This window comes from Garra rufa, chromosome 9, assembly GCF_049309525.1.
Source record: "Garra rufa chromosome 9, GarRuf1.0, whole genome shotgun sequence".
In the NCBI taxonomy this organism is placed as follows: Eukaryota; Metazoa; Chordata; class Actinopteri; order Cypriniformes; family Cyprinidae; genus Garra; species Garra rufa.
In genome coordinates, this window is record NC_133369.1 from 26,099,773 (window position 1) to 26,126,964 (window position 27,192).

Below are 27,192 nucleotides of genomic sequence, written 5' to 3' on the forward strand. Positions count from 1 at the left end.
CATACACCACAATTAATTTCTGGTTTAAGCTGCGAACAGAAATGTTAATACACTCATTCACACTTCATCATCAATATCAACATTCAAAAGGATGGAGGAGACTGACCTTTGTTGCCATGGGCAACCGAAGTCAAGCAAAAGAGGAGAAAGGAGAGAAAACTCATTCTGGCCATCTGAGGGAGGAAGGAGGGGAAGGACAGAGGGAAATAACATGCATTAACCTGATATGAAGCAGTTTAAGATAGAGGACAGAGGAGAAACAGATAAGCGCAAAGACAGAAACAGAGACACAGACATATTTTTGCTCGCCTGCGTTTCCTTAAACATAAACATTTAGGCAAATACTACGCTGTACTGTAACGTTAGGTAAATGTGAATATGACATGTAATACCCTTGACATCATTTTCGTGGCCTAGTATGGTCGAAGAGGTCTGCCTCACATTTGAGATACAGTATGTCAGCCTGTATTTACTAGTGACAATCAAAACTCAATAAAACCTTCGTATTAAGCGAATTGAGTGTGCGTGAAATTGAGAAGTCTGCGCATCCTCGCTCACACGCGCCTGCAGGTGTACCCGCGACTGTGTGCGTGAACGCGGATATCACATAGGCAGGTTTGTTAACAGAATATCAAATGGGATTCATGACACTTGTCCTCGAATAACACCTGATCTGAACGATTTACATAGTCTACTTACATTAGTATTTTTATATAAAGATTAAAATCTTTTAAATTGGATAGCGGACAGATAACGTTACGTGATATAACATACTCGTGTTTACAACGCGTTATTAAAATGACCGGTGTTATAGCTCACTCATATATCTCACACACATATGCGACAAATCGATTTTTAATCTTGTAAATAAATTCAACCGATTGAAAAATCGCCATATCACGTATTTTTTAAAAGCAGGGAGCAGTTAAGATGATAAAACACCTGTGATAAGAATTTATTGAAATATAAATATTATGTTCGGAATTAAATGTAGGCTACGTTACCGTGAGGTGTGAGATGGTACCCCGTTCAGTCTCCTCTAAGCATCCGTCACACACTCACACCTATGACAGCCTGATGCCCGCCGACACACCGAACGCAACGGGTGGAGCGCTGGGGCCTCCGGTGCCTCCCGAAACGATTCGAACTGCGAAAAGGAGCGAGACTGGAATTTGACGATTAGATACCAAGAAACCAATGCCCCCGTTTTCGGTGGATGCCGTGGGAAAAAAAAGACACGATGTGATATCTCCTCCCTCTCGCAGTTTCTTAACCCGCCCACACTGCGTCTCTCTCGCTCTCAGGACTCACCCCCGGTGAAACGGGAATTTTCAAACCCTACTGCGGCGAAGGCTTGCTCATTAATATTTATTAACCAGCTCTCCGTCATTGGAAGGTAAGAACGTAGTTCATTAATATTAATTAGCCATGGAATGTGCATTGGAGAACAATAGCGTGAAACTCGTTGCTATAGGAAGCCACCATGCTTCATTAACATAATCTACTTAATATTAACGAGCTAAGCAGCGCTCACAGTACCATATATTTGTTCCTCCAAGTCTGGCTGACTGTGTGGTACATCTGGCTTTGAGGGAAGCATCTACTACTTATCGTCAAACCACACATTTATTTCCCACTTCGAGTTTATAATGTCACTCGTGAATGCGTTTGAACTCCTCACTGTGACAATCTGTGCTTCAGCTCGAGGGCCCAGACTGCAAGATGACGTCATATCGGCTCCCACAGGCAGACGGATATAAATCCCCGACACCACGCTTCAAAAACACCAGAACACACCAAAGCACACTTTGTTAAAATCCAGCATTTTTAATGAATATTACAAAAAACAGTTTCGTTTAAAATTACTTTTTTTCTCTCTCTCTCTCTCTCTCTCTCTCTCTCTCTCTCTCTCTCTCTCTCTCTCTCTCTTTCACTCGTTTTTGTACATTTGGTAGCAGTAAGGCAGAAGTAGTAGTTTCCCCAAAAAGACTTTTTACATCAAGAAAGTTTGCAACCACATGTATAAATATTATAAAACAACTTTGATGCTACAGTGAGCCTCTGCTCCCGTGGTTTGAATCTAGGTGCAGGTTTTAAAAATCGCCCTCACTGAAGAGTGATATATATTTGCAGGATCTTCAATGTGTCACGTCATACAAAACAGATATGAAGGAAAACATGCGTCAGAATTACTAAGAGCAGACTGCAAAGAAAAAAGATCACAAAGTTTAGTTAAATACTTGTTATAACTGAAATACTCTGCTCTTAATAATACTCAAAACACAAATTTACCATCATATTTATGATTCTGGTTAAATAGTGTTCGTGTTACTGTGGTTTCTGTTTCGCTTGTGCTCATACACTAGATAAGAAGATTTGATGGAGAAAATGGAGTGAACGAGAAAAGGTCAGATAGATGGATAGACGTACAGTGTTAAATGGAGTGAGAGGACGAGATGACAAAATGATGATCCTTTTTATGAAAGTGTTGAAAAAGCTATAAAAATGTAGTTACCATAAAACCCACTCTTTAAAATAAAGAAGAAAGACGAATCCCCATCATAAGTTGTCTGATCACAAACAAAAAGGTTATAAAAATGAAAAACATTCATTTATAATGCCCGGCTATGCTCGGTCTCCATTCAGTCCTAACGTTTGTGTTTCACATTTCATTGTCTTTTTAAGGGCAAGTGAGGTTAAAATATTCCTAGCAAAGGAATATTGCTTCCATCTTTCAAATTCATGCTCTGCGTCCCCTCTAAAAGTGCACCTCGGCGACAACCAAAGCCAGTTCTCTGATTAGACAGGAAACAGGAAATGAGATCATTACTGAGTAATGAGTGCAATGGTATGAGTAGATACAGTATAATTATTGTCAGCCACCAAACATCAGTAAGTCTTATTTAACGAATAGTAAACCTCAGAAATGCTTATTTCTGCAGCTCTGAACCTTTTTCATTACAGTCCACCACAACTCCCAAAGAATGAGAAGAACGTTCCAACGGACTAACATTTGTACACATACATCAGTGCTGTATGTAAATAGTAATATATTACTAAAGGCCTTAAAATTTGTCCTCTTCAGGCGCTCCTTAAAAGTCACAGTTCAGTCAAACTTAGACAGCCGCAAACACACCTAAAAGAAAGAGAGAGAAAAAAAACGATTAATTATCCAAAAAACACTTGGATGACAGGAGAAAGAGGTGCCAACAAATAAACAGATTCTACAAAGACCTGCATGAATGAAACACTGCGGCAGAGCCTGTGAAAGGCTGCGTGAGACACAGAGATGATACATATTTCCTACTGGAATTAAATGGCTTATGGTTACACTGATCCTAACTGAATCATCAGTTGTGATCTAATGAAGTATGATTATGCTGCTTATAAGTCCTCCTGGGAAGATACGTGTTCAAAAGCCATAATCAAGATGTGGGGTGTGGGTTCAAGTGATCTGTGACAGAATAAAAAGGGCACAGCAACTGCATCTCTCTCTTTGCCACTTCTGGGAGTTTTTAACGCTAAGGGAACTAGAGAACAAATGAAAGATGTGCACTCTTTTAGAGATTTCCCTTAATCTTAAAGGGATAGTTAATCTAAAAATAAAAATTCAGTCATTATTACAATTACTCATTCTCATGTCGTTCCAGAACTATAAAAGCTTTGTTCATCTTCAGAACACAAATTAAGATCTTTTTATGAAATTCAAGAGTTTTCTGACCCTGCATAGACAGCAACGCAACTAAAAAGTTCAAGGCCCAGAAAGGTAGAAAGGACATTGTTAAAATAGTCCATGTGACATTAGTGGTTCAACCGGAATGTTATAAAGCTACAAGAATAATTTTTGCGTGCAAAAAACAAACAAAAATTATGACTTCAAACCTAACCTCAATGAACAATTTCCTCCCTTCCATGTTCGCTATTAAGATTTCACTACGACATCTTCCTCTGCTTGTAAACATTTTACATTTACATTTAAGGGAGTAGTTCATTTTCAGAATGTTTCAGTACGTTATCATGTACAGATAACATACTCACCCCCTTCTCATCCAAGATGTTCATGTCTTTCTTTCTTCAGTCGTAAAGAAATTATGTTTTTTGAGGAAAACATTTCAGGATTTCTTTCCATATAGTGGATATGGATGGTGCCCCCAAGTTTTAACTTCTAAAATGCAGTTTAAATGCAGCTTCAACTGGCTCTAAATGATCTCAGCCAAGGAAGAAGGGTCTTATCTAGTGAAACAATTAGTTATTTTCTAAATAAATTCTACCTCAAATTTAACCTCAAATGCTCATCTTGTCTCGTTTCTGCGATGCACATGAGTAGTCTGTGTGATCTGGTTCAATACAGTTAGACTATGTCAAAAAACTCCCATCTCGTTTTCTTCCCCAACTTCAAAATCATCCCACATCGCAGCAAAAGTACCGACCCAGTGTTTACACAGTGAACATACAAAGGAGATCAAACACGCTTTACAAAAACAAAGCAGCGTTGTAGGACAATTTTGAAGTTGAAGACAACTTGCAGGGACGATACGAGATAAGATGAGCATTTGAGGTTAAAAAGTATAGAAATTGTCAATTTGTTATGACAATAACCAATAGTTTTGCTAGATAAGACCCTTCTTCCTCAGCTGGGATCGTTTAGAGCCCTTTGAAGCTGCATTTGGAGGTTCGAACGTGGGGGCACCATTGAAATCCATTATATGGAGAGAAATCCTAAAATTGTTTTCCTCAAAAAACATAATTTCTTTACGACTGAAGAAAGAAAGACATGAAGATCTTGGATGACAAGGGGGCGAGTACATTATCTGTAATTTTTTGTTCTAAAAGTGAACTAATCCTTCAAGTAATTTAACAGACGCTTTTATCCAAACACGACTTACAAATGAGGACAATGGAAGCAATCAAAAACAACATTTTTTTTGTAATATAATAAAAAGAAAGAAAACAGAAAAATTGAGCAATCTAGAGTCAGAAGCCTTTGTTTTTAGTTTTTGTTAAATATATATTAAAAAATGAAAACAAAAAATTATTTGATCCCTGCTGATTTTGTATGTTTGCCCAAAGAAATGATTAGTCTAAAATTTTAATGATAGGTTTTTTTGAACAGTGAGAGACAGAATTCCAAAAAAAATCCAGAAAAACGCATTTCAAATGTTATAAATTGATTTGCATTTTAACTAGTGAAATAAGCATTTATTTCACTAGTCCACCTGGTGGCCAACTACAAGAAACATCTGACCTCTGTGATCGCCAATAAAAGTTTTGCCACCAAGTACTAAGGCATGTTTTGCGAAAGTAGTCAAATACCTAAATTCACTTGTTAAAATGAAAATCAATTTATAACTTTTTTGAAATGTGTTTTTCTGTGTTGTTCTCTTTCTCACTGTTCAAATAAACCTACCATTAAAACTATAGACTGATTTTTTCTTTGTCAGTGGGCAAACGTACAAAATCTGCAAGGGATCACATATGTTTTTCCCTCATTGTAGATTCTCTAGGAATAGAGAAGCTAGTGTTAGTTTTTTTTTTTAAAGAAAACAAGAAGTTAGAAAACGAATAGATGGCAAGTCTTAAAAGGTCAAGTTAAAATAATAGATCTAGAAGAGAGAGTGCTAGAGTTAGAGGGTCAAATAAAGATGGAAGAGATGTGTTCTAGCCATTACAAGGATGCATCATGGTATTCTCGTGTTGAACAAAGTCGTTACTTTCTTTTTTTTGTCAAAAAGTATTCTTAAAATTACAGTTGAACCACTGATGTCACATGAACTTTTTAAATGGCATTCTTACTAGCTTTCTGGGTCGTGAACGTGTCAGTTGCATCGCTGTCTACGCAGGGTCAGAAAGCTCTTGGATTTCATCAAAATATCTTAATTTGTGTCATGAAGATGAACCAAGGTCTTACGAGTTTGGAACGACATGAGGGTGAATAATTAATGACAGAATTTTCATTTTTGGGTGAACTATTTCTTTAAGCAGCAAAACTGTTTTCAACATTAATAACAACAATAAATATTTCTTGAGCACCAAATCAGCATATGTGGCTGTGGACCACAAAACCAGTCCAAATTTTTTGAAACGAAGTTAATCTAAAAATAAAAATTCAGTCATTATTACAATTACTCATTCTCATGTCGTTCCAGAACTATAAAAGCTTTGTTCATCTTCAGAACACAAATTAAGATCTTTTTATGAAATCCAAGAGTTTTCTGACCCTGCATAGACAGCAACGCAACTAAAAAGTTCAAGGCCCAGAAAGGTAGTAAGGACATTGTTAAAATAGTGATGTGATGTGACATTAGTGGTTCAACCGGAGAGATTTATACATCATCTGAAAGCTGAATAAAATGCTTTTGTTAGGATAGGACAATATTTGGTCGAGATACAACTATTTGATAATCTGGAATCTGAGGTGGCAAAAAAATCTAAATATTGAGAGAATCGCCTTTAAACGTGTCCAAATTAAAGGTTGTATCAGCGATTTCTAGCCTAAAACATAAAGTGTCAATTTCAGCTGACCTTTCTTCACGATCCGCTCGCTGCCTGCCCCATAAATTGTCTGTGAAAAAACCGCGTCTCTCTGGTCAGCCTAGGGTCCGAGATATGCCAAAAAAACAATCGGCACTACCAACCTTTCCACACATAAACAAACAGTGTTCCAACCAATCAGCGTCAGGGGTTTGGTGTTGTGGTCTTTCGGTCCGCCTCCCTCACATCCCTGCACCAGTAGGAAAGTCCACAAAACCAAACCCCTGACGCTGATTGGTTGGAACACTGTTTGTTTATGTGTGGAAAGGTTGGTAGTGCCGATTGTTTTTTGGCATATCTCGGACCCTAGGCTGACCAGAGAGACGCGGTTTTTTCACAGACAATTTATGGGGCAGGCAGCGAGCGGATCGTGAAGAAAGGTCAGCTGAAATTGACACTTTATGTTTTAGGCTAGAAATCGGTGATACAACCTTTAAGTTCTTTGAAATGCATATTACTAATCAAAAATTAAGTTTTGATATATTTACGAGAGGAAATGTACTAAATATCTTCATGGAACATGATCTTTACTTAATATACTAATGATTTTTGGCATCAAAGAAAAATCGATAATTTTTACCCATACAATGTATCTTTGTCTATTACTACAAATATAACTGTGCTACTTAAGACTGATTTTGTGGTCCACGTTCACATATTAGAATCATTTCTTTGATCTTTAAGATTGGATCACACTAAATAAATATCACATAAACTAGGCAACAAATATTAGATATTTGTGAATAAGAGTACTGATATGACCTGAAGGCAGCTTTAGATTCCACAGGGAAGAACTCACACTCAGAAAAACAGTGAGAACAGACAGGTGGCACAAACAGTAGAGTTTAAAAGAAACAAATGCTAAATTTACCATTTTAATTAATCCTCCTTTTTCTCACTGCCTTTTTTTCGAGGCACGAAGACCTTGCGGAGGTATGGCAGGATGAGAAAGGCAACGAAGAAAAAGATGTGACCACAGAAATATACAGAGGAGTAAACCTGAAAAACAAAAACATTCAAAATGTAAATGACACTAGCAAACATCTTACAATATGGATGGATACAGGCGTATCATAGACATGCCACTTTCAACATCAGATTCATGATCTACAAACCCCTGAGAAACAAGTACACACCTTGAGCCACTTGTCGTAAGTGAAGAGGCAGAATGGCACCAAAGGGTATCCCATAAATAGCCAGTGAATTAACTGCTGTACCAGATATACAAATGGATACAGATGACTCTGAGCGATAGATGTCAGCAAAGGACTGTCCCGCACCAGTGACTGGGCCTGCAAAAAAGATTTACAAAACAGCTTTATTACTTTTAGATACTTTCTAGAGCTTTTGCCTAACACCATATGTCCACTAAATGCTTAATATGCTATTTAAGCTGTAAATGAAAACTCTATCATTAATTATTCACCCTCAAGTTGTCCCAAACCCGTAAGGTCTTCGTTCATCTACTAGACACAAATTATTTTTTTTTTTAATGAAATACAAGAGCTTTCTGACCCTGTATAGACAGTAGAGATGCGCGGATGGGCTCAAACGTCACCCGAATCCGCAGCTTCAAATAAATTATCCGCCCGCTACCAACCCACACCTATATTTTTCTCTGATTTATCTAACCGCACCCGACCCGCACCCGATCGTCATATTATACTTTTTTTTTTATTCTTAGTTTTTCATGATGATATGACGAATGGATGGTTCATTTTAACAGCAGATTGATTTATCTGATCTGCACATCGCTGTGCACTCAAATACGTGTAATCACTCGTGATTTTAAGCCAAATCCACGCTGAAAAGAATAACGTTATGTTATCTGACATCTGGACATGGCTCTCCGCAATCTCTGATGAAATCGGCCGGGTTTTCTCTGTATTAGATCCATATGAACGCATACTGGATGCTTGGACTTAAGTTTAGGCTACAGGGGTTCACCAGTTTAGGAATTTATAAATGGTGTATTTATAAATGGACCCTTTTCACATTTTCTGGGTTCTTAAAAACTGAAGTCATCAAAATTTGGTATACTTTTTTGACAGGGAAAGGAACCCCCAAAAGAAAAATAAAATCCATGATAACATTTCTATGATTTAAAAATGAGAGAATGGTTATGTACAGTAGGTTAAAAGAGAGAAAGATCAAATTTGCCATCACTTCCTCAGCCGCTGTATTAGAAACATTCATGCAGCAGCATTAACTAGTTCCATGTAATTTAATGCCAAGGTAAGAAACACAAAGTATCTATCTTATTCTTCCCGTAAGAGCGGGCACAGTAATTTGTAAATTTAATGTGTCTGGATTCTGGTCTCATCTGCTTCCAGCTGTTTTTAGCTGTACAGTCGTGGCCAAAAGTTTTGAGAATGACACAAATATTAGTTTTCACAAAGTTTGCTGCTCAACTGCTTTTAGATCTTTGTTTCAGTTGTTTCTGTGATGTACTGAAATATAATTACAAGCACTTCATATGTTTCAAAGGCTTTTATCGACAATTACATGACATTTATGCAAAGAGTCAGTATTTGCAGTGTTGGCCCTTCTTTTTCAGGACCTCTGCAATTGGACTGGGCATGCTCTCAATCAACTTCTGGGCCAAATCCTGACTGATAGCAACCCATTCTTTCATAATCACTTCTTGGAGTTTGTCAGAATTAGTGGGTTTTTGTTTGTCCACCCGCCTCTTGAGGATTGACCACAAGTTCTCAATGGGATTAACATCTGGGGAGTTTCCAGGCCATGGACCCAAAATTTCAACGTTTTGGTCCCCGAGCCACTTAGTTATCACTTTTGCCTTATGGCACGGTGCTCCATCGTGCTGGAAAATGCATTGTTCTTCACCAAACTGTTGTTGGATTGTTGGAAGAAGTTGCTGTTGGAGGGTGTTTTGGTACCATTCTTTATTCATGGCAGTGTTTTTGGGCAAAATTGTGAGTGAGCCCACTCCCTTGGATGAGAAGCAACCCCACACATGAATGGTCACAGGATGCTTTACTGTTGGCATGACACAGGACTGATGGTAGCGCTCACCTTTTCTTCTCCGGACAAGCCTTTTTCCAGATGCCCCAAATAATCGGAAAGAGGCTTCATCGGAGAATATGACTTTGCCCCAGTCCTCAGCTGTCCATTCGCCATACTTTTTGCAGAAGATCAATCTGTCCCTGATGTTTTTTGGAGAGAAGTGGCTTCTTTGCTGCCCTTCTTGACACCAGGCCATCTTCCAAAAGTCTTGGCCTCACTGTGCGTGCAGATGCGCTCACACCTGCCTGCTGCCATTCCTGAGCAAGCTCTGCACTGGTGGCACTCCGATCCCGCAGCTGAATCCTCTTTAGGAGACGATCCTGGCGCTTGCTGGAATTTCTTGGATGCCCCCGAAGCCTTCTTAATGCAGTGGAAAGTTTTTTTTCGGGATTAAGTTAATTTTCATGGCAAAGAAGGACTATGCAATTCATCTGATCACTCTTCATAACATTCTGGAGTATATGCAAATTGCTATTATAAAAACTTAAGCAGCAACTTTTCCAATTTCCAATATTTATGTAATTCTCAAAACTTTTGGCCACGACTGTACGAAACAGTTTGTTTTGTTTCTTAATATGGCAAACTAGTGTGTCCATCATATTATTTTAATGATTATCTTATTTATGAACAGTGGTTTGTAGTGCAAACAGTTTTACCATTTACTGCACTTCGTTATTCTTCTTATTTCCCTACGGCGGCTTATGAACCATAAGTCTAACACATTACCAGAAAACAGCTTACCTTCATATTGATAAATAAACTGCATAGTGTTATAAATGTACATGAAAATTTTAAATATCAAAAACTTGTTGTAAAGCATTATCACAGTCTGTAAAAGGGGTCCATTAACATCAAGCTTGATTAATAAATGCTGTTAAAAAAACATTGCTTGCTTTGCTCCTTTGTCAATTTCCCTGTATGAGCCTGTCACTCAGCTCAAATATAAAAAATAAAGTGAAAACACTTCACTCCACTCACTCCGCACCGGTGGACACATACCGCAAGTAAACATACACAATGTTTCAATCTCGCTTAGAGCTAGAGTTCACTGAACAATATTATATTTCAACTTGTTTTCTTTTTCTCCTGAGAAGGTTAATGATCAAGCCGTACCATCAGCATTCATCAAAAAAATGTGCTTTTGGCTCAGACAGGAAATGTCATTTGTAAATATTCCATTGACTTTCATTTAATGTCTACTGATGCCTCACATTTTCTGACGTGAGCACTATTTGTCATTTTCAAAATACGACTACAAGGGTGAGATGCTTCCTCTCATACTCACAGCTGTCTGCAACCTGTAAGATTGTATTTTACAAGCAAACTACTTGAAACAACTGCAACTGCCATTCTTAAGTAGCATATTGTCATTGCCAGCTGAATCTTGCCATCTGTTTCTAAATCTTAATTAGTCATCTCAATTATTCTGTACCCTTTTTATCTACACAATGCTGTTCAAAAGTTGTTTCAATAGGATTTTTTTTTAAAGTGAACACTTATTTAGAATGAATGCATTAAAGTTCACCCAAAAATGAAAATTCTGTCATTAATTACCCTCAAGTCGTGCCAAACCCGTAAGACCTTCGTTCATCTTCAGAACACAATTAAGATGCTTTTGATGAAATCCGAGAGCTTTCTGACCCTGTATAGACAGCAACAATTTCCACGTTCAAGGCCCAGAAAGGTAGTAATGACATTGTTAAAATAGTCCATGTATCCATGCTACAAGAATACATTGTGTGCAAAGAAAACAAAAATAACGACTGAACGCTCATTAAAGACTGACAAGGAAGAGAAGAAATTGGTTATTTTTGTTTTCCTTACTCACAGAAAAAGTATTCTCGTAGCTTCATAAAATGATATGCACAATATGTATGATTTTTTGATTAAAATATCCAAAAACCACTAGAACAGGTGTTGTATATTTTGCCGACTTGTGTACTTACATTATCCCAAATGTTTTCAAGAATGTTTAAATCCAGAGAAATAAGCAATTTTAACTAGTGACATCATACACCCTCAAATTTCCTGTTTTATTTTTTTATTATCCACGGCTTCATCAAACTACGCCTTTGTTTCTTTTGTTTGTTTTGAATATGCGCCCTCTAGCGGCGAAAACGCACATATTGTGCCTTTAAGGTTGAACCACTGACGTCACATGGACTATTTTAACGTTTGTCCTTACTACTTTTCTTGAACGTGTCAGTTGCGTTGCTGTCCATGCAGGGACAGAAAGCTCTCGAATTAGGGATGCTCGATTATGGCAAAAATTCACGATTATTTTGGTCAATATTGTAATCACAATTATTTAACACGATTATGACTAGGTCCAAAACTTTATATTAGTGATTAATTTAAAGATAGCAATAGAACAGAAAAAAAAAAAACGGCTTTTTTTTTTAAATAAATAAATAAATAAATAAAATAAAATAAAATACTGAATACCTTTATGCAAGTCTAAATGACCAATATCACACGAGTAGAATTGAGATATGGCTGTATATTGGCACGCTGTATATCCCCGACCCGCACCCGATCGTCATATTATACTTTTTTTTTTTTATTCTTAGTTTTGCATGATGATATGAGGAATGGATGGTTCATTATAACAGCAGATTGATTCATCTGATCTGCACATCGCTGTGCACTCAAATACGTTTAATTACTCGTGATTTTAAGCCAAATCCACGCTGAAAAGAATAACGTTATGTTATCTGACATCTGGACGTGACTCTCGGCAAAAAGTTGCTAGGCAATTCAGTCAAGAGTAAAGGCAGCATTCAGCATTGAATTTACATAAACATGCTACATGAACTATCTTCTTTTCTGGAATAAATTATAAATTAATGAGATCAAAGACCACTACAGAGACATCAGAGCCAGCGGTAAATTCCTGAAGATCTGGCCGTGGTGAGAGCGCTCTTGAGCGGATTGATGAGTGCAGAACGCCGCCTGACGTTATGGGTCTCGCACGTCCGAAAACGACGAAGCAAATTTTCAAACAGACGTTATCTTTATTAACAAACTGCATATTTGAACTATAAACAAAGTATATAAAATGATACGGGATTTGGACGTCCGCCATGACACTCGGAAAAAAAACGGTCCCGGCTAGAACACGCGGAGTGATACAAAATTGTAGTCTAACAGCCTACTACAGAAATTGAATATAATTATTTGAAAGTAAAATAAAACAGTGTCTTCACTGTAAGAATTAAACATGCTTTGTTTTTTATTAAAACTAAAAAAAGACCATTCAAGAGCAGTAAGTGATTTTTCTCTTTGTATTTTTACTTTTTATTAATATTAGGCACAGAGACGGCACAATAAATACAGGGCTTGACATTAACGCGGGACGAGTGGATTTTGTGAATGAGCAAGTGAAGGAGAATTTTACTTGCCCAACCGGACAAGTAACCTGATACATCAATAACAAACAATAACTAGCGTAGCACCGAAACTTTCACTCCGCAAGTAAACATACACAATGTTTCAATCTCGCCTAGAGCTAGTCTTCGAATTCTTCGAATTCCTTTATGCAAGTCCAAAGTAGTCTAACAGCCTACTACAGAAATTGGCACAGAGACGGCACAACGAATATTATTTGTTGCCGCTTTAAGAGCCACACGGATCCAACATACTGTTACACACGTATTTTCATTCTCAACTGTTTATGATAATTTAGGACATAACTGACAAGGGTTTACATGAAAAATCACCAAGCGTCTCATTTTGAAATATTTTTGTGTGTATTTGACAGTTTAGGCACGCATCTCGAGTTAAAAGATAACTTGACATATCCGTGTTCTGCTCCGTCTCTGAGCCCATACACAGAACAGCGCAAGTTTTCTTTCGCGCTTTCAAAGAAACATTAATAAATCAAGCACGTCACGTTTTATGAAAGTCACGTTACATGATTTTGCTGATTTGCATGTGAAATTAGGCTTTTATGGAGGAGCGAAAGCGCACCACTGGAAAGGGGTCGGAATGGGGTGCAATAATCGTTTAATCTTGATTACTGTATTTTCATGATCGTTTGAAGCCAAAATCAAAACTGAATTTCGATTAATTGCACAGGCCTATCTCAGATTTCATCAAAAACATCTTAATTTGTGTTCGGAAGATGAACGAAGGGTCTTACAGGTTTGGAAGGACATGAGGGTGAGTAACTAATGACAGAATTTTAATTTTTTAGTGAACTATCCCTTTAAATTGAGTCACAGTAAAGATAGCTATAATGTTCTAAAACATTAACATTTCAAATAAATGTTCTTCTGAACTTTAATCAAAGAATCCTGAATAAAAATGTGTCATGGTTTCCACACTATTGCTTTTACTGCATCGTGGTGGTGAGCGTAAGAGACTTCTTTCTTTATAAATCTTTCCAGCCCACTTACCGTAGTACTAGATACATTTAATATTTGATAATCAGGATTCTAGAATGCAGTTCGTTTTGCTCCTTCACTTACATAAGAGCAAGACTATCATTTCAAATAAATTCTCAGTGAGTTACTAAACTCAGAAACGCTGCATCTTCAAAGCTGCAAACTTTCAGATCTGCCTTCGGTTGGCATGAAAGTAAGTGACTCAAAGACTTTAGTCATCTTGATTCTAAACAACTTCACGCCTCATGTCTGGTATAGCAATGTTGCCATGGTTACCTGCTTCTCCACATTGACAATGATGAACTCCACGGAGAAGCAGATGAGGTACCCTGAGTGCAAGCCGTGCCAGATCGCCAGGAATAACAATGTGAACATTTGAGATAACAGCTTGTTTCCCAAAAACCTCAACCTCTTAAACACATGCCTGCAATCGAAGGAGGAGGTGGAAAGAAAAGAGAAAATTAATTGATGCACACATTAAAACAATTTGGAAAGATAAATGTGACCATGGACCACAAAACCAGTCATATGGGTCAATTTTTTAAAATTGAGATTTATACATCATCTGAAAGCTAAATAATAAGCTTTTCATTGATGTTTGGTTTGTAAGCTGGCTAAAATACAACTATTTTAAAATCTGGAAACTTAGGGTGCAGAAAAATCGAAATATTGAGAATCGCCTTAAAAGTTGTCCAAATGAAGTTCTTAGCAATGCATATTACTAATCAAAAAGTAAGTTTTGATATATTTACAGTAGAAAATGTACAAAATATTTTCATGGGACATGATCTTTACTTAATATCCTATTGATTTTTGGCATAAAAAAACGATAATTTTGACACATACAATGTATTTTTGCATATTTCCACAAGTATACCCATGCTACTTAAAACTGGTTTTGGTTCAGGGTTACAAATGTCAAATTTATAAAAGCATGTGCATACCTGGCCACCCAAGCATTTGTGTTGATGTTGAAGGAATTGATGGTGCCTGTGAAGAGGGGCGTGGTCTCAAATAGCCACACCCTCACATTTGCGCAGGCATCCCATTGGTGCTCGCCTTTTTCATTCTTCCCATTGTAGCCCAGCCCGGAGAGTATACATACACCCTCCTAAGTACCACAAAACAGTATTCAAAATTTTTAACTAAATGGCAAGACATGTTTGACTGGTTTAGGTCACCTAAATGTCAAAACAACAATTCTAGGGAAAAGAAAGGACTGTGACACTGGGGACTATGCAAGCACACCTACAAATCACAATCTATTGACAGTTTTAAGTCTGAAAACCAGTTCGACCTCCCCTCAACCTGAACAGGTGTGGCTAAATCTGCACTTCACATTCTCAGCTAGAAAAAGGCTAAGTCTTGTTTGTAATTTCCTTGTTACATAGCTAACACCTCTCTAAGAAGATAATAAAGGGGCATTGACAGGGTTCACAGCGTGAAATGTAATGACACTCAATTAACGTAAGCGTGCTCTTAATGGGGAATGGTGGTTGTGCTGTTTACTCACCGTGATTAGCCAGCAGCTGATGTACTTGTACAGGTTTATTTTCACCCACAGTAGGATGTACACACACTTGTACCAGAACGGATATGCCTGAATCACGCATTAAAACAAAGGATAAGAAGAAATTAATCACTTCTGTTGAATTCTGAAAAGTCAAGTCTCTCATTTCAAACGTGATTTTGCCTTACAGAAATGTTTGCCTTAAAATATTCTTAAGATAAATTCCAAGAAGTTGACAAGAGGTTACTAAAAAGTTCATAAGGAAGTGCAAAACCTCAAATATGAGGAAAGACAATGGCATGTGCTGGCATTTAACTGACTGAATAGTGGTTATTGTCAAAGACTCTGCATGAAGATTACATTTATAAACATTATTGACTTACTTGATGGCACTCAGTGTTTCGCCATGTATTTTGAATAGTTACTTTTAAACAGCCCATCTCTAGATTAGTTGGTCTGTTGCTTTCTTTTAATTTGACTGTTTTTAGAGTGAATGTGTTCTGTATCTGTGTGCATTGCTTGTATGTTTTAGCATCACTTCACTGGTTACCAGTTCAGTATAGAATTCATTTTAAAATCCTGGTTCTTACCTTTAGAGCCTTGCATGGCCAAGTCCCTACCTACATCACTGACCTGATACAGCTTCACACTCCTACCCGGAGTCTCAGGTCTTTAGATCAGATGCTATTAGTTGTTCCCCGCACTCATTTTAAAACTAGAGGGGACCAGGCATTCCAGGCAGCCGCTCCCAGGCTGTGGAATGCTTTGCCTCTTGTTCTACGTTGCGCGAACTCAGTTGATTCTTTTAAAAAAGAACTGAAGACTCTGCTCTTCAAGCAGGCTTTTGGTTAGTCGAGGTTTTTTTTATGGTTGTTTGTTGTGTTTGCTGTTTGTATTTTGTGGAATGTATTTAAATTGTTCTTGTATTACATTTTACTGTGAAGCACTTTGTGATGTCTATCTGTGAAAAGTGCTATATAAATCAATTTTACTTACTTACTATGTGCTCATATGGGCTAAATGATGCCGTTGAATGTTTTGTTGTCATTTTAAAAGTAAAGAGTCACTTCACACATAATCATGACCAATCATTGTTACACATCCCTAATAATAAAATATATTATATGTAGCTAGCTAGTGTTATGTTGTAGTGTTTACTTACAACAATTCATTATAAAAAAGCGAATTAATTATTTAAACATCTTATTTTGAGTTAAGATTCGCAGTTATGCACTTTAAGATGATATTTACATCTGAGTTAGAAAGCTTAGTTAGAGTTTTTTTCTTAAAAAAGAATATAAGAACATGTTAAAGAAGTACTTTTGGGAATCCAAGTATTCTATCAAGTAAGAAAAGAAGAAAATATCAGTTAAGAGGAATGTTTACTTCTTAAATGGGTTATATGATGCAGTTTCTTGTTTTCCTTTGTCTTTGGAGTGTTACAAGCTGTTTGTGCATAGATACGATCCGTAAAGTTGCAAAGCTTAAAGTCTCAAACCCAAAGAGATATTTATTATAAAAGTTAAGACTCAGCCATGCCTCCCTAAAACGGCTCGTTCAAACACGCCCCCACATGTCCATGTCACGGGGCTAATTTACTCACATTCATGTCATTCAAGATGTTCATGTCTTTCTTTTTTCAGTCACAAAGAAATTAAGGGTTTTTTTGAGGAAAATATTCCAGGATTTTTTGCCATATAGTGGACGTCAATGGGGATCAATGGGTTAAAGATCTAAACTGCACTTTCAAAGGGCTCTACATTTTCCCAGACAAGGAGTAAGGTGCATATCTAGCAAAACAATCTGTCATTTTCTAAAAACAAAAAACAAAAACAAATTATATACACTTTAACCACAATACTCGTCTTGCACTAGCTCTGCGTCCACGACTGCATCATGCAATCACACTGGAAAGGTCATGTGCGGATAGTTTTTCATTGGTGTGCTGCAGTTAAAAAGATAGCATAGAACTAAAAACTCCATCTCATTTTCTCTTCCAACTTCAAAATCATCATACATCGTTGTTTTATCTTTTGTGTCTAAAGGGCATTTGACTTTCTTTGCACGTTCGCTTTGTCCGTATTCTCGCCTACGTTACACGTGACCTTTCCAATGTGACTACGTCACGCGTGTAGACAAACTAGTGCAAGACGAGCATTTATATATATATATTTTAAGAACATGACAGATCGTTTCACTAGATCGTGTAGAGCCCTTTGAAGCTGCAGTTTAGACCTTCAACCCATTGATCCCCATTGAAAATCTTAATTTCTTTTCCACTGAAGAAAAAAAAAAGTTTATTCTGGAAGTGAACTAATCCCTTAATGAAAATGAGTATAGACTCTTGTCCAATAAAACTTTATTGTAGGGTTTGTAAACTGTCAAATTACAGCACTCATTGAGAGTATAGTGTATAACGACATGATCGTGGTGTTTTCATGTTGTACTTCAAACACACTATCGCAGTGTTTGCAGTGGATGTTTGTTGTGAAATGTTCACACACATGATTACGTCAAGACGGTTATATATTTACAAGGAAAGCGTGCATAAGTCACGCAATCTATATGGATGTGATGTGCAGCGCAAGCTACAGTCTTGGCTCACTGACATTTGATAAGCTAAACAGATTAAATGAATACAACTGGGTGCCAGTTATATATGAACACCCCTAACAATGAATCATTTTCAACATTTTTCGCTATTTGTGTGAGCTCATTTTAACTCCCTCCTCTGCAGCAGTCAAAATGAAGTTATTAGTCTCGCAGCAACTGTTTTCCAAGAATATATAAATAGCATCTAAGTCTGGAACTGACAGACTCAAAGTGCACTCTCATTCAGACTGGGAGATTTCTGTGACATCAGGACCACATTGAAAAGATCTCAGAACAAAAGCAAGTGGCAGGTGCCGAGAATTAGGTACAAGGCTAACAACGTAAATACTAAACCTTGATTTTGTGACTCTTAGTCACAATGCACTGATTCACTTACCTCAAACTCATCTGTTAAGTAGTAGCTATCCAAGTAGTGCGGCCCACCTATCGTAAAAATGGCTAGGGTGATCAGACCTAAACCAAATCGCTCCATTGCTGGAATCACACTGCAAAAGGAAGAAACAATTGCTAGATTAAATAGACATAGTGGTCAAAACTGATGCCTAAACCTTGTTCATACAGACATTAACTTGCATTTGGGACCAAACATATTCATTTTTAATTTCCAGCAACAATTGCAGTCATAATATGTGTGCGCCTGCTGTTCAACGAAGTTGACAAAAGCTTAACTTTATGCAAATAAGCAGAGCTATGTGGTGACTAACAATGGGAGCAAAGAAACTGTTATTTTTCTGCATAATGTTATTGTGAATGGTTTCACTGTTCTATATGATTTGTCTTTGCTCACACAGAGACATAATAAAAAATTATGTCTGGAAAAGCGTGTCAAAATCTGTCTGCAGTTTGATTGACTTTTCATGCATTGATAATCATTTATCTTCCTTATGATATGATGCATTATGCACTGCTGCAATTTATACACAAACAAAATACACACTGTTCATTTTCAGCAGTAAGAAAACTAATTTCTTTTCAAATTGAAATATCTTATTTCTATGAGAAATACATCTTATTTGAAATTTGATTTTCGGCATGTGTCATGATACTCTTGTGAACGTGCGACAAGGAAGAGAAGAAACTGCTGAATAAAGTCAGTGTTTATGTTTTCTTTGTGTACAAAAAGTATTCTCATAGCTTCATGAAATTATGGTTGAACCACTGATGACACATGGACTATTTTAACAATGTCTTTACTACCTTTCTGGGCCTTGAATGTTTCTTTTGTGTTGCTGTCTATGCAGGCTCAGAAAGCTCTTGGATTTCATCGAAGATATCTTAATTTGTCTTGCAAATATGAACAAAGGTCTTACAGGTTTTTTTCATTTTTGGGTGAACTATCCCTTTAATCACATGAGCTGCTAAGACTTTTTCCATTATCACGGTGCCCTTGAGCTAGTAACAAAAGTCACAAGTCAAGATCTGCCCTTGTAATGAACAAAGGAATCCTGCAAATCACTTCAGATGAAAAATGTCCAACTGTGGACAAGCAGTAAAATCATTGGTTTGAGTGAAGGTGGCTGAGATTGGATTGTTAGATTGTGACATTTTGTGTACTTACCTATTGGGTGGTTGTCCGGGGACATCGGACATCTCTCGAGACACCAGCTTCTGGTAGTTTCGCAGTGTAAACTGAGGCCCTACAAGGAAGCCTCCATAGAAGTATGAGAAACCAAAGACCTCCAACAAAGAAGGAGTAGAGTTGAGGGCAGAGTTCTTCTGGTCAGCACTCAACTGAGACTGTTAGATAAAAGAAAACGAGTCAATGAATTAAAAAAAAGGGGCTGGGAAAATACAACTTGCTGTAGCAGATAAGTTGAAAAACGGTTGACATCTAGAAAGATAACAGATACACTGGCGCTCAAAAGTTTGGGATCAGTAAGATTTGTAATGTTTTTTAAAGAAGTCTCTTATGGTCATCAAAGTTCCATTTATTTGATTAAAAATACAGAACACCGTAATATTATGAAATATTATTGCAATATTAATATACTTAAAATATAATTTATTTCTGTAATGCAAAGCTAATTTTTTATCAGCCATTGCTGTACTGACCCAAACTTTGAACAAGGTGTTTACAGTTACAGAAGTTTTCTATTTTAAATAAGAGCTGTTGTTTTTAACATTTTTTCTAAAAAAAAAAAAAAGATTCAGAGGTTTTAAAAAAATATATTAAGCAGCACAACTTTTTTTCAACACTGATAATAAATCAGCATATTAGAACAATTTCTGAAGGATCGTGTGACTGAAGACTGGAGTAATGATGCTGAAAATGTAGCTTTGCATCACAGGAATAAATTATATTTTTAAGTATATTAAACCACTATTTTAAATTGCATTAACATTTCACAATATAACCATTTTTTCTGTATTTTTTAATCAAATAAACGCAGCCTTGATGAGCAGAAAAGTCTCCTTTAAAATGCATTAAATTTTACTGATTCCAAACCTTTGAGCATCAGTGTATAATTTAAAAGTTTGGGGTCTGTAAGATTTTTTTGTTTTTAAAAGAAGTCTCTTATACTCACCAAGGCAGCATTTGTTGTTGTTTTTTTTTAATCAAAAGAGCAATATTGTGAAACATTATTACTATTTAAAATAATTGTTTTCTATTTTAATATGTTTTAAAATGTAATTTATTCCTATGCCTTATTTATTCTAATTACTCCAGTCTTTAGTGTTACATGATCCTTCAGAAATCATTCTAATGTGTTTTTGGTGCTCAAGAAACATTTTTATTATTGTCAAGGTTAAAAACAGTTGACTGATTAATATTTTTGTGGAAACTGATTTTTTAGGAGGTTTTGATGAACAAAGTTATAAAAAAAATCTTTATTTGAAATAAAAATCTTTTGCAACATTATAAATCATAAACGTTTTAACTTTGAGTTTTGAGCAAAACTGCCTTTTGGCGTTAAAATAGTACTGTCAAGATTTACTAAAGACATGCAGAGATGAATTAGCGCTGAAAAGGCGTGGACACAGTTATTTTTGCACCTGACCTTATTGAATCTGCATTTGTATGAATTTCCTTTTCAGATGCAAAATTTATGGGAGTGGAGTAATTTAGTCATGCAACATTATTTATTAATGTTTGCGCTTGTCAAATTACTGGTATTTGTGCCTAAAAAGCATTTCTAAAAACAGGTGCTAATTTGCGCTGCTTTAGTAAATCTGGCCTTTCGTTTTTTTTTGAGAGATTGAAACATCACATTTGTGGCTATAATTCAAGTATATTTGGGAAAACAGTGCAGCAATTTTGGCTTCACTTTATGAGCATCCAATAAGTGATATCATGTTTCTCCTTTGACCAGATGTGACACTACCATCTGTCTGGTCACTTGTGACTGTATCACCTGAGACGGATGTTATTACTACGTGTAAACAGGGTCTATTTTCAGTCATCCGGTGATCTTTACACCCTCAATAAAACTGCTTTAGATGAGTAACAAACAGGGAGAGATCAACAGAGATATAACTGCTTACACACCATCACAAGAAGAAGCCAACAGTGTCAAGCCATGGCTATTATTAATATTTAGATAGAGGGGTTTCATCTGAGCCTCAGATGAGCTCAATGCACTATCAGGACTCGCAAAATTTCAAAATCTCTGGTAGCCCTTCGGGCAGGTACTCTTCAGATTTTGGTAGCCCGAAAATTGATTTAACTAGCCCAAATAAAAAAAGACTTCTTTTTTTTTTAAATATAGAAAATCAGATAGGAGTCTTAATCAAAAATGTTTTCAATACACAAATATCAAGGAAGGAATTTTATTTCACTATTTAGTGTATCTGCAGAATTTTTAAATATCAATTTAAGGCAATTTCTAAATCGAGTATATCATTTATTATATTTATTTAAAACATAAATATTACTGTCTTAATTGTTTAGTCAAGTCACCTTTATGTATATAGCGCTTTTAACAATACAGATTGTGTCAAAGCAACTGCACAGTATTTAAACAGCACAATAGTGTGTAAGTAACGCATTATTGTAAATAATCAATTTTCAGTTAAAGGCAGTTCATCAATGAATTCAGTGATATCATCATCCAGTTCAGTTCAAATAGTATACGATAAGTTTAGTATTTTAGAAGGCACATTAACTTCCTTCACATTTTTAACTCTATGTGTTTGCTGCATAAAAACATAGGTCGATAATTGCAATCGTTTGACCATAAACAGCTGAAAAAAAATGTGGAAATAAAAATTTATTCTCTGTCAAGAGGGGGCGCTTTAGGAGCGCTGATATACTACGGTTCCCATAGTAACGGCTGTACACAAAGCAGCATTAATGTTGTTTCATCAGGCATGAAATGAAAGTTTCTGAGGACAGTCGGCTCCCTTCAGATACATTCATATAAAGACATCCGTGCAGCGTTTTGACTTTGAAACATGCAGTGCGCATATTTATTCAATGACATCACTGCCTTTTGAAGTTTAATCCAGCCCTATCGCCATTCTCGTCTTTCCGTCCCCAAATGTAAGACCTCCTAAATTATAATTAAGACTTTTCTTATACTATTTAACATATTTAAAGCTTTTTATGGCCTTAAATTTGATACAACTAAATTGAGGAGTTTAAAGACATGCAGGAGCCCTCTACTTTACGATAGCCCGTCGGGCAGCCTGGTGACACCTTTTGGTAGCCCGACTGGAAAATACAATAGCCCCGGGACGTCGGGCTAGCGATTTTGCGAGCCCTGAGTATAGAGCTAACAGATGACACAATTACATCTCAGGGAACTACACTTCACCTTGCCAGGCATCATTACACTGATCCATAATGGTCATTTAGCAGAACAGCTGCTTCACAACTGAAGAAGATACTTTGGGGTTCCCCATCAGTTCCTTGTGCTCAAATCACACATAAAATGCAAAGAGTGATGCAGGAAGAGGAAAAGGAGTGAGATAATGATAGGAGGACCACAGCTGAACAAACACAGCAAAGAAAGACAGAAATGGCGGAAGTCAATTGCAGCTTATAAAGTCACACTCACCTGTTCTTTTCCACCGTCATAGTAATCAAGCGCTGAACCTGCAATGAGAAATTGAAATCATCATCAGTGCTGGCATGACATGAGCTTTATATAAAAACATATAAAACACTGCATATTCTTCACTGTGTGAATTAAAGGATTAGTTCACTTTCATAACGATTTACAGATAATGTACTCACCCCCTTGTCATCCAATGTTCATGTCTTTCTTTCCTCAGTCGTAAAGAAATTATGTTTTTTTGAGGAAAACATTTCAGGATTTCTCTTTATATAATGGATATTTATGGCGCCCCGAAGTTTGAACTTTCAAAATGCAGTTTAAATGCAGCTTCAAAAAAAACAAAAACATAATTTCTTTACGACTGAGAAAGACCTGAACATCTTGGATGACGATATATATATAAAACGATATATTATATTATACATATATATTACTTAAGAATATTTTATTTTTAATAAACTCAATTAATTGGAGATGCTTTTGATTATTTAAATTGAATGGAACCATTAAAATGGAATCCAGAAAAGTAATGGAAAAGAATATGGTAAAACTAAAACTCATTTAATTAGACAGGTTTTAATTTAGACAATTTAATTTAACCATTAAAATGGAGTATAGAAAAATTAAAATGGAAAAAAACTGAATTTGGAAATAAAACACATTTCATAGGGCCCTATAATAATAATAATTAAAAATAATTATAATATTATTATTAATAATTTATCAATTATTAATTAATAAAAATAGATGTAAGTGAACAATAGCCTTTAAAATTACTTAAAATGCATATATGATAGCAATGAGGCAATAATAAGTTAAAAAAAAAATTAATTAAAAAAAAGCAAGAAATCATATGGCTTTATTCCACTAAACTGTTGAAATACATAATGTATAAAACAATAGAGCTTCTTTTAAAAAAATTAGCATATTGTGATAAAGTTCATTATTTTCTGTAATGTACTGATAAACATTAGACTTCCATATATTTTAGATTCATTACACACAACTGAAGTAGTTCAAGCCTTTTATTGTTTTAATATTGATGATTTTGGCATACAGCTCATGAAAACCCAAAATTCCTATCTCAAAAAATTAGCATATCATGAAAAGGTTCTCAAAACGAGCTATTAACCTAATCATCTGAATCAACTAATTAACTCTAAACACCTGCAAAAGATTCCTGAGGCTTTTAAAAACTCCCAGCCTGGTTCATTACTCAAAACCGCAATCATGGGTAAGACTGCCGACCTGACTGCTGTCCAGAAGGTAGGGCTGGGCGAAAAATCGAAAGCGATTCTAAGGCGCGTTTAGTGTATGAAGCCGGTACTTTGATTAGTAGTAAATCTCCATCACGTGCGTTCAGCTGCGTTCAGCTGGAGTGTTCAGAGGCGTAAATCACTGACAAGCTACGCCAAATCGCGCTAAAAATCGAATCGAATCGAATGCGATTTTTAGCGTGATTTGGCGTAGCTTGTCAGTGATTTACGCCTCTGAACACTCCAGCTGAACGCAGCCCTACCAGAAGGCCATCATTGACACCCTCGAGCAAGAGGGTAAGACACAGAAAGAAATTTCTGAACGAATAGGCTGTTCCCAGAGTGCTGTATCAAGGCACCTCAGTGGGAAGTCTGTGGGAAGGAAAAAGTGTGGCAGAAAACGCTGCACAACGAGAAGAGGTGACCGGACCCTGAGGAAGATTGTGGAGAAGGACCGATTCCAGACCTTGGGGGACCTGCGGAAGCAGTGGACTGAGTCTGGAGTAGAAACATCCAGAGCCACCGTGTACAGGCGCCAGGTCAAGCCACTTTTGAACCAGAAACAGCGGCAGAAGCGCCTGACCTGGGCTACAGAGAAGCAGCACTGGACTGTTACTCAGTGGTCCAAAGTACTTTTTTCGGATGAAAGCAAATTTTGCATGTCATTCGGAAATCAAGGTGCCAGAGTCTGGAGGAAGACTGGGGAGAGGGAAATGCCAAAATGCCTGAAGTCCAGTGTCAAGTACCCACAGTCAGTGATGGTCTGGGGTGCCATGTCAGCTGCTGGTGTTGGGCCACTGTGTTTTATCAAGGGCAGGGTCAATGCAGCTAGCTATCAGGAGATTTTGGAGCACTTCATGCTTCCATCTACTGAAAAGCTTTATGGAGATGAAGATTTCATTTTTCAGCACGACCTGGCACCTGCTCACAGTGCCAAAACCACTGGTAAATGGTTTACTGACCATGGTATTACTGTGCTCAATTGGCCTGCCAACTCTCCTGACCTGAACCCCATAGAGAATCTGTGGGATATTGTGAAGAGAAAGTTGAGAGACGCAAGGCCCAACACTCTGGATGAGCTTAAGGCCGCTATCGAAGCATCCTGGGCCTCCATAACACCTCAGCAGTGCCACAGGCTGATTGCCTCCATGCCACGCCGCATTGAAGCAGTCATTTCTGCAAAAGGATTCCCGACCAAGTATTGAGTGCATAACTGAACATAATTATTTGAAGGTTGACTTTTTTTGTATTAAAAACACTTTTCTTTTATTGGTCGGATGAAATATGCTAATTTTTTGAGATTTTGGGTTTTTCATGAGCTGTATGCCAAAATCATCTATATTAAAACAATAAAAGTCTTGAACTACTTCAGTTGTGTGTAATGAATCTAAAATATATGAAAGTCTAATGTTTATCAGTACATTACAGAAAATAATGAACTTTATCACAATATGCTAATTTTTTTAAAAGGACCTGTACATTATGCATTACAATAAAGGCCTGCAGAGGGCGCCAACGGCCTGACGATTGTTTTACACTTCACTGCGCGATGTTGACTAAATATTGACTAATACTGACTAAACAACATTCAAGTCAAATTCACTTAATCTTAAATATTCTGTGTCTTTAGAAATGCTACAGCCACTGTTTGTGACATCAAAACATGTAAACTCAGAGTGAGGGTTTAAACTTCTATTTTGAAATCGCGAGAAAGATATTTATGTATTCTCATGCAAAAAAACTCACGCACACATATTAAATCTGCATCGAATATATTTAACTGAGTCGTAGCGTTTGTGAAATCACAATTATGATTAATTACGACTTCTAAATAGGTTTTAATATATAATGCAGCCTTGGAAAACTGTCTAATGCGTTTCAGAAATTGCGGCACTTTCGGTATTTTGCCAGTTACTCGACGCAGGCAAAATTAAATCGAAGATTTTAAAAGATTGAATAGTCGATTAGAATCGACAAATCGCGACAGCACTAAATCAACCCATCTATGATATTTCCGTGTTACTATGGTCACGCAGGTTTGTTTACGCATTAAACTCGTGGCCACGAGAAAAAGACGTTGTTCCCTCAACATAGCATCTTGAGACCACGACATAGGGATGTCGATACCTCGACAAAAAAATCTCATGGTCACAAAAAAACAAAGAGAACCATCCCAGTCACCTTAAATTTACCCTCAGTGCCTTGTGATAAATATTTAGAAAGAATCCATTTGTAAAGATATAAATTCTAATGAGTAACAAATGAAGTAAATGCAGGTATCATACCGATGAGTTTGAGCGTGAGGACACAGTGAGGCATGGTCCATTTGATATCATACTCCTCTGTAGCTGTGTAGTAATAACCCATCAACAGATATACCTGCCACACAAAAAAAACACTTAAAACAGTAAAGTCAATGTCTAGGGGTCGAACCGACCCTAAAGATATACGTTAACTTTATAATCAAGCTCTTATTTTCCTTTCACATTCTTTTAGGTTATTCTGACCTAATCAAAACTCAGCTAGCACATATTATTAAATCTTCATCAATCTGTTTTACCAAAGTAAACATGCACTTTTTGGAAATGTGACTACTAGACATTCCAGTAACGTTGTTTCCACTCGGGTCAATTCGACCTTGGTTTACATAAAACACAATTACAAAAACCAAAACAACAAACTGGCAAGAGTGCACCAGTCAGAAAATCTCATCATGTGAATTACGCGTTATGCAGGGGTCTGTGTGACCCTGACATAAAATACATTTAAAAACATAAAACATTTTTCATAGAGGAAGGGTAAAGCGTCATTGTAAGTCTTCATAAGAGTAAAATCTAATACTTCAATGTTAAGCATGTTTAACTATTTAAATG

At 36.7% G+C, this 27,192-nt stretch overlaps 2 protein-coding genes across 2 annotated transcripts in view; both read right to left on the reverse strand.

The window, feature by feature from the left end:
• The window catches only part of clstn3 (calsyntenin 3), a 34,610-nt gene extending 33,301 nt beyond the window's left edge, over window positions 1–1,309 (reverse strand). The window contains exons 1-2 of the mRNA XM_073847280.1: window positions 1,005–1,309; window positions 107–173 (exon numbers count right to left, since the gene is read on the reverse strand). Coding sequence (XP_073703381.1) covers window positions 107–173 — 67 coding nt within the window. The 5' untranslated portion in view covers window positions 1,005–1,309. The remainder of the gene's footprint in view (window positions 1–106; window positions 174–1,004) is intronic.
• A 524-nt stretch (window positions 1,310–1,833) lies between these two features.
• lpcat3 (lysophosphatidylcholine acyltransferase 3) overlaps window positions 1,834–27,192 on the reverse strand; it is a 32,865-nt gene continuing 7,506 nt past the window's right edge. Inside the window, exons 4-13 of the mRNA XM_073847179.1 lie at window positions 26,605–26,698; window positions 23,064–23,101; window positions 19,625–19,803; window positions 18,443–18,551; window positions 15,457–15,543; window positions 14,888–15,054; window positions 14,220–14,367; window positions 7,668–7,823; window positions 7,403–7,530; window positions 1,834–3,136 (exon numbers count right to left, since the gene is read on the reverse strand). Coding sequence (XP_073703280.1) covers window positions 7,411–7,530; window positions 7,668–7,823; window positions 14,220–14,367; window positions 14,888–15,054; window positions 15,457–15,543; window positions 18,443–18,551; window positions 19,625–19,803; window positions 23,064–23,101; window positions 26,605–26,698 — 1,098 coding nt within the window. The 3' untranslated portion in view covers window positions 1,834–3,136; window positions 7,403–7,410. The remainder of the gene's footprint in view (window positions 3,137–7,402; window positions 7,531–7,667; window positions 7,824–14,219; window positions 14,368–14,887; window positions 15,055–15,456; window positions 15,544–18,442; window positions 18,552–19,624; window positions 19,804–23,063; window positions 23,102–26,604; window positions 26,699–27,192) is intronic.